Below are 8,336 nucleotides of genomic sequence, written 5' to 3'. Positions count from 1 at the left end.
CAAAATCAGTAACAGAAAATTGCTCAGGTATAAATATATTAGCCTCAATGTTTTTCAAGATTCTTCAACAATTCAACAAGAGAGGAATCGAGGACCATATAGCATGATCCAAAAAGGCCTGACAAAGAGCTACAGAACGCACCTACTAACACGCAGAAGAGACAGAAAACAATGATTTTTTGGTCTCAGTTCAGTATTCAATCTACTAAAAAGCGGTCAAAATCTAAAAATTTGGACTACCACTTTGTTAGTGAGTTAATCAAGCAGTGCCAGAACCAAGATACTGATTCACAAGTGTTGCAACTGAAGAGGCGAGCGCATCTGCAGCATCCTGGGTGGTTGCTTCAGCATATACTCTTACGACGTCCTCTGTCCCAGATGGTCTAATGAAACATCGTCCTCGGGGATATTTTGCTGGATAAAAAATAAGAAATCCGGGTTTAATAGCTAATTGGGAGCATTCAACGACAAAAATTTGCACAAGTTGATTTATCTGATCAGGATAAGGCACTGGTAACAAATGCAATTTATCAAAGCATGGACTTATAGGGCGCCACAAGAAATAGGCTCCTGGACAAGCCAAGCCATGACTTATAATATTTCTTCGCTGAATACTCAAGTTCTACATTGGTTATGGAGGCTGCAACATGAATTTTGTGCAATTGGAAAACATCGAAGCTAGTAATCCCTGCTACAACCATGAGAGAGAGAGAGAGAGAGAGAGAGAGAGAGGGGGGAAGGGTGATTGAGAGCGGGAGCAAAAGAGAGACAGAAAGAAAACACTCAGTTCACTGAATAGAACAAAACTTAAGTTCTTTGAAACCAATTTGTACATCCACGATGGTGAGCAAGTTGATGGAATTACCTATTTCAGCATTTATGGCTTCTTGAATACCAATAGGCTGAACAGCCACGGTCTCTGCATTTGCCGTGACAACTGCAGTTCTGTCGACAACCTTTACCTGAAAATAGGAGGATTTTGAATTGAAGCACTTCAAAGCAAATTTTCCATAAAATGAGATGAACTATGAACAGACTCAAACTCACATTCAACTTCCAACTATGGAGAAAACTTTTTAAAGCCACACTGAAAAGTTAATTTGGAGAACTTTCGCATGTACATATAAAAGTCAAGTTGATTCTTCCTCTTGGGAAGAGGTCCACTAGTTTCTGTGAGCAGCAAACTAGAAATTTGGACTTGAAATCACTCTTTTTCTGTACTGAAGTCACCCACTTCTAGTGACAGTGCTCCCAACAAGATTATGAATTGCTGAGAAACGGGAGCAGAAACAAATTTTTATAGCTTTGAGACATCACTAGCTTCTACAGCCTAACCTGTGTCTATTGGTTTACTTAATCCCGAATGTGATATAGCGCATTTGAGCTACCGCTTAAGCTGAATTTCTGTTTGTGTTCTTCTACTCTTATTTTTAATGAGTAGTTCTGTTTTCTTCTCCTTCTCTCAGCTTTTAATTTAGCCCAAGTGGCTGATAGATAAGGCACTGACTTGAATGTTTACCCACTTCTTTATTGCATATGGTTGACCTTTTCTATTTCTATTAAGAAAATGAAACATATGGAGCTCCATCCTTTAGCCTAGAACAAAACAAGGGGATTATGTAACTAACTTATAAGAATTCACATGTCTTGTGCATTGGTTCTCACTCTTTCAGAATTCTGTACAAGGGACATGAGTGCTATGTTGCTTGGGCTCTCCAAAAATGTTGCCGTACTCGTGGCGGCTCCTCCAAAAATGCACTATTTTGCATTTTTGGAGGATCCGACACCAACCGTCTGACGTTTTTTAAGAGTCCGAGCAACATAGCGTGAATGTGGAAAAATCCATATGTGAAACCAAAACCAAATTAAGATGTTTCACTGACACAACTGAATTTCTGACACAGAACTATCACATAGGAATCCCAGTGTTTGTTTATGGGCAATTCATCACACGCCGATTGGTAATCAGTACTACTGCCCATCATGCTAGTCAATAGAGAACACCAGCGAATTTTCAAGTGTACGCCGATAGGAGTGACAGCAATCAAAATATCTACAGAACTAAAACAGCGAAACTGAAGTCCCTAATTGACGGAGTTGAAGTCAAACCAGTGAGATTAGTTGCATCTTCTCTAACAAATATGCTGAACTTGTTACTGAATTCAAAAAATGGAAGAATCTGACCTTTAATTGTCTGCTGGGTAGATCATGATAAAGCTCATTCCATCTCTTTATGGACCATCCCGTGTATTGCAAGATAACCTCCACCAGAAGCAGTCCACTTATAGCATCTCCCACAGCCTGATTAATCAACTGACTGACAGCCAAAAGTCTTGAAGCAGCCTTTTGTTTTGCTGAACCTAAAATAAGAAACAGATAGATAATATAGGTGTTCAAAACTAGGTGGTTAAGGGCCGTTACAGTAACAAAGGAGATTGGCTCAGACCTTCTGATGTTGATAAAAGCGTCTTGTGAGTAGCCTCCAGCCAGGATAAGTAAACTTCTGAAAACAAGATAGTTCCATGCCCATTTGCCTCAAAATATATGCCAATATCAAATTCAGCAGCTTTTTCATGCAAGTATTTGACTCCTGTTGGAGTAAGCACAACTTCTAGACCCATCTCTTTAAGGTAATCAGTTGATGCTCCATTCGCATAAGCTGTCTGCACAACGCCTAGACGTGCTTGATAAGAGCCATTTTCTTTCTTGCCTTCACCCTCGTTCAAAATACTTAGTTGATCCTTGATAAATAAAGCAAACAAAGACAATATCTTGTCCCCATCGACGAGTTCAATCTTGTTGTTTTTATTCAATATGACTGAAAAATAGACTAGCCGATCAGCATCCCCATCCAAACTGGCACACCTGAACCACTAGGAGCATTGAAGTAATCAATTTCCATTTCTCTTCAACAACTACTGGAGAAATAGTAAGACTACAATATCAACAGATGATGCTGACCATAACCTGTATCTACTCTGACTAGTTATGAGTATATGATAAACAGTATCTGGAAACAATTGATACTGACTAGTTATGAGTATATGATAAGCAATCTTATTACTGAGATCTTCCTAAAAGTTATGTTTCTTGGAAACAATTGATACAGTAAATTATCAAGAAATAAGATATTGTTTATCGTTTTTCTATCGAGTTGGATATTGAAACAGACACAAGTGCAATCTAAGAGCCCCTATCAGTTTAGTAGCTCCTGCATAAATACAGCATCCTAAATAAGGCCAAAAAAGACGAGAGAAGTGCAACAACACAGGTATAAAAAGGGGCCTTACCAAATCCATATGAGGTAAACGAGTTAAACTAAATCATCATCGCCACTCACCAGTGAGACAAATAGAATATAATCAGATGTCCTTTTCTGGTTTATATCTAGATAGTAGGTCGGTATTACTTCTCCTTTTCTTGGATAGGTATAGTAGGTTCATATTACTAAACTTCCACCCAATTGAAAATTAACCTAGTGACTATCATTTTACAGTTAGGCCTACGTACCCAAACACTGTGATTAGACAATGTTCAACAAAAACTTTTCTAGATGGACAAGAAGGTGTTTCACCTTAACCCAGCCTCTGCAGGACCAAATCCACGTGGAGCAACCTTCTCTTTTTGCACATAGTCAGCACCAACACCTTCATTAAGCATACCATCTCCCCGGTTACGAACTTCAATGCATAACCCAGTCAACATCTTTTTAAAATGTTCAAGCTTTTCTCCACCAACACCGTCGGCCCCATCCACCACCAATGTATCATCATCACCATTGTTCCTACTTCCCTCAGGCTTCAAATCCATCAAACACCTAAAAAAGTAGGTAGCATTTCTATTAGAACATATCTCAAATAATTTAAAGGCTTCAACAAATTGTCTACTTAATGTGACCTGAAAGAGCTTGAAAGCTGATGAAAATAACTAGATTCAGATGCCTCCATGCCTCTATTTCTTGCTCGGACCATCCAATGCAGTTGTGGTGTTGTGACCACTCCCATGTCAGTTGCAATTGCTCCAACAATTGAAGTGATTCCCTTCAATTCACATTTAATACCAATAAATACAACTGAATTGCAAATCATGGTGGTTTATCTAACTAGGAGTTCTTTGGTGCTTGTATTCTGCAAGTTTATGCATGAAATGGAAGGCCAATACGAGGCATAAGGGTCATTAAAAGACAAGGAGAAAAAAGGAGGCGAATTGTCAAACCAAAGCTAGACAACGGGAATAGATGTAAAGGTTTTTAGAGAATAATCTTGCCAGCCAACAAATAAAAGTTGAATAAGCAAATAACAGAGGAGTATGAGTTCCACCTGAATTTTGCTGCAGTAAAGCAAATAAACACATGACTAAAGAGAAGTGAACAAAGCCCATGAAAGCTACACAAAAGACATACTTGTTTGGCAATCTACTTGATGCCTTTACTAATGGAATTTGTTTACTTTACCAAAAAAAAGACATACTTGTTTGGCAGCCTCAAGGAGAGCCTCTCCGCTAGGCCTTGTGTCTCTTCCTAATAACACCTCCGCTGGCTGTCTTCCCTCCAAGCTAATATCTTCTTTCTTCATAAATTCAGTTATTAGCTGTTTCCAGAACAAGATATAATCAATCAGAACTTAGCTAATTGACAGAATACCAATCCATCACTTGACGAAATGGACTACATGCAGAGGTGCAAAAGAGAGAAGATTACATCAAATCTGTATTAGCTATTGCAAATGACAAACTACTTTACCAGCATAGCTAAAATACTTTATAAGCAACGAAATAACTCACATTCATGCAGCACAAGTAAAACAACTTATTGGAGTCTCAATCAACATCAACAGTCCAGAATCACATTATTTTCTTAATGTTGAACTTCTTTTTCAATAATCTAGAAAAAAAGGAACCCCCCCCCCCCCCCCCCCACTTTTCCTCCTTCCTGATACTATTTATGTGAAGTTCAACCAATTGAAAAAATTAAAAAGGCCAATAACAAGAAATGTCCTACATTTGTTTCATACTTGCCAGTTATAATATTCTTCGTACACTTATTTTCTGGTTTCCGTTCTTCTACTTCTGTTCAAGTGGTATGTAGTAGTCTACGCCTTTAAAAATATTTATCAGAAGAGCAGAAAGAATAGCCATCGTACTAATAGTAACACCACATAGCTTACCCGTTATCTTATTATTGTGATCATTCCACTCAGACTTGTTCTAACCAGGGTATATTTCACATTTTCATTTCTCAGAACCATTTCCCACTCTTCAATCTGCACAGACAAATATGCAAGCCTGTCTATCGTTTTTGGATGAATTCTAATTTTCTAGGGATTTCCAATCTTTTCTAGGTATTCTGTTGGTCAAATTCTATGGCAAGCTTGAAACATCTTGCAAGCTACCCCAACATAAAAGAAAGCAAAATACATTTCCACATAAAGATAATAGCGGGATGAGAGAACATGAGTTGTTAACATGATGTCAACATATTTTACTCACTTAAACTACTAACGTGAGCTGTGCCTATCAAGCAACGCCTCCACATATGAGTACTTATTTAGAAGTAGACTAAACACCAACCCAATCTCGAAAAATAAAGAGAAGTACAAGCAAGGACTTTTTCTCGATAAAGAAGGTATTAAACTTCTCAAGACACTGTAGTAAGTCAAAGTTTCTCTCCATAGTTCTTTAGCCTGTTAGTCTAATCAAGAAAGTTCGAAAGATTCCAGTTACAGTTTATCATATCTTTTAACTTTATTAGTTCAGATTTTCCCTTCTTTCTCTTCCCAACAACAATTTCACCCAAAAAGTCCCATATCTCCCAATTCCTCTAGATAGGCTTATTTTGCAACACCCATTATAACTTTTGTGATGAACTAGGATACATGTGAAGTAACACACATTTTTTGTACACAATATACTTTAACCATAGATCAATCATAAAATCAATTTTGCTATATCCAGGCCCATGTTGTAACCATAGAAAATCTTCAAAGATATCCAGATTATCAAATTAACATGCATTTTTTCAACTTGAACGATTATAAGTGTACTAGACAAATGATACTAGTAGCTTTTTCTTTTCCATTTTTCTGAGAATTTGACAGATCTATGTGGAAAAAAAATGACAGTATTGGGACCTGAAGGAGGGAATGCGGATCAGGAGCATTAGCAATGGCATCAGCAAAAGGCTCCCAATCCTGAGTCAACATTCCACCACTTGGATCAGCCACTTTGACTCCATTATCTGATACTTGGTTGTGTGATGCAGTGATCATCAAACCTATCACTGATCCCGCCTTTAACGACCTTAACGCCGCCAATATCCCCACTCTAAACACCGTCGCTTCCAGCAACGATGCATCAGCTCGAAATCCAGCTGTCCCATAAGACAACTTCACCCCTGTTCATATCATTTTTTTTTTTTTTTTTAAAAAAAAAAAGTCAATCAAAAATCAACCAACTACACTTCAATCCCAAATAACTCATTCCATTCCAGTAAACCCCTTTTTTTCATTTGGATACTAAAAAAGTAATCTTTATACCAAATTAGTGATTCTTGATAGCTTTTCCGAAACAAAAAGAATAATTGAGAATAAGTTTAACCCCTGTTCATACATTTCTGATAAAACCAATCAACAATCAATCAAGTACATCTCGATCCAAACTAGTTGGTTCTGTTTCCTAATTGGACTCATTTGGTTCATACATTATTATTATTATTATATTTCATAGAAAAATCAATCAACAGTCAATCAATTATGCCTTAATCCAAAATTACTTAAGGCTTGTTACATAAATCTTCTGTATCAATGCTGCTTTGTTCGGACCCATTTCGTTTCAAAACTTAAAAAAAAAATTGCCTTTTTATGGAAAATTAACAATTTTCAGGGGAAAAAAATATATTTAAAAAAAGTAAGTCAAATTGAGATGTTGGAAACTAATTGAATGAAAGATTGTACCTTTGGGAGGAGGGAAACGAGCGGCAGATTGGAGGAGAAGTGATTGCTGATTTTCATTCATCCTTTTGCTTTTTTTTTTTTTTTTTTTTTTTTTAAATTGTGAAGAAAAGAGTTGAACTTTCAGCAGAGTTGATACTTGTATCTAAGTTAGCTTTTCTTTTCTTTATTTTGTGATTATGCCTTTCTGCTTTTCTTTATTTTCTTTCTGGGGGGAGTTATAAAATTAGTTTTAACTTTAACTTGTTTGGAAGTTGTATTTTGACAATTTTTGGGAACAAAAGATTACGGAGATGTTGAGCAGTTATAATGAAATAAAGATGAATACTTCTCAAGGATAAGTTAGATTGAAAAATAGTAAGTAAATTGAGGACAATTGTATGGTTAGTTTATATTAAAAAAAAAATTACAATTCACCTCATTAACTTAAAATGAGAATCTAGTTGTAGGATAGAGTGGCCACCTTTGAACTTGGGCATGGTTCAATTCTCACTGTATTATTACCTTAGATATCACCCTATTCTTTTTTTATTTTCAGTTAGATATCACAAAAAATAAAAAATATTTTAAAAAAAAAAGTTGGGGGCAAGGAAAAATAGGGAGGGGATTATAAGATGGGGGAGTAACCTCGAATGTGCATAATGTATTTATTTAAACATAATAAATATACAATTCCTAAATAGTAGAAAATAAATCCCAACAACTAACTAAATTACTAAGACGTTTGAATGGTTATATTTGGTGCAGCTCTTCTATACGAAGAATCAACTAAATCGTTTGAATGACTTTTTCATGCATTCTTTAGAATTTTGTCGGTAAATAAACCACTAACATTCATGACTGATCAGGGTCCCACTATAGCTGTTGTTGTCTCATTAGTAATGCCACGCTTATCATCGCCTTTGTGTATGGCACTTGGAAAAGAATGCATTTAGACATCTCAATCATATCTTTAGAGCTAATGCATCATTTCCAAGAGATTTTAGCAAATTGCTTTATGATTATGAGTATGAGGAGGATTTTTTAAGTGCGTGGCAGGAAATGATTGAGAAATATGACCTTGAGAATAATAGTTGGTTGAAAAATACATTTGCTATAAGGGAGAAATGGTCAATGACATATGGCAGGACTATATTCTCAGGAGGTATCCGAAGCACACAATTAAGTGAAAGTTTTAATGGATTAACTTGAGGGGTTACTTGAAATCTGATTTAGATATTTTTCAATTTTTTAAACATTTCCAGAGGTCAGTTGATGATAAGCGTGCCAGTGAAAATAAGTCAAATTTTGACATGACTCAAAGAATACCCATTTTAAAGGTTAAATCACTCCTTTATTGATGCATGCTAGGAAAGTATACACCCCAACTATATTTGACATGTTCCAGAA

At 36.3% G+C, this 8,336-nt stretch overlaps 1 protein-coding gene across 2 annotated transcripts; it reads right to left on the bottom strand.

Annotated features, from left to right (window-relative positions):
* LOC132030238 (phosphoacetylglucosamine mutase) lies at positions 1-7,189 on the bottom strand. 2 transcript variants are annotated; one of them, XM_059419771.1, is made up of 9 exons: positions 6,951-7,189; positions 6,129-6,391; positions 4,470-4,589; positions 3,898-4,040; positions 3,575-3,817; positions 2,447-2,865; positions 2,185-2,354; positions 866-962; positions 1-414 (listed from the first exon to the last, which is right to left on the bottom strand). In XM_059419771.1, the coding sequence occupies exons 1-9, from the start codon at positions 7,009-7,011 to the stop codon at positions 260-262; spliced, it is 1,671 nt and encodes a 556-aa protein (XP_059275754.1). In that variant the 5' UTR covers positions 7,012-7,189; the 3' UTR covers positions 1-259. The 2 variants fall into 2 exon arrangements, with proteins under 2 accessions (XP_059275754.1, XP_059275753.1); XM_059419770.1 differs by having other exon boundaries at positions 2,185-2,360; positions 6,951-7,185.
* Positions 7,190-8,336: the final 1,147 nt, after the last annotated feature.

Source organism: Lycium ferocissimum, chromosome 9 (assembly GCF_029784015.1).
Source record: "Lycium ferocissimum isolate CSIRO_LF1 chromosome 9, AGI_CSIRO_Lferr_CH_V1, whole genome shotgun sequence".
In the NCBI taxonomy this organism is placed as follows: Eukaryota; Viridiplantae; Streptophyta; class Magnoliopsida; order Solanales; family Solanaceae; genus Lycium; species Lycium ferocissimum.
Note: the sequence above shows the minus strand (reverse complement) of the source record. Positions and strands in the feature narration are given on the sequence as shown.

Excerpts from the sequence above, each read along its gene's own strand:
- LOC132030238 (XM_059419770.1), bottom strand. The coding sequence starts at position 7,011 with ATGAATGAAAATCAGCAATCACTTCTCCTCCAATCTGCCGCTCGTTTC. Across the intron at positions 2,866-3,574 it reads CCTGCAGAGGCTGGGTTAAG|GTGTGCCAGTTTGGATGGGG; the intron begins GTGAAACACCTT and ends CTAGTGGTTCAG. Across the intron at positions 2,361-2,446 it reads GCTTTTATCAACATCAGAAG|GTTCAGCAAAACAAAAGGCT; the intron begins GTCTGAGCCAAT and ends TTCTTATTTTAG.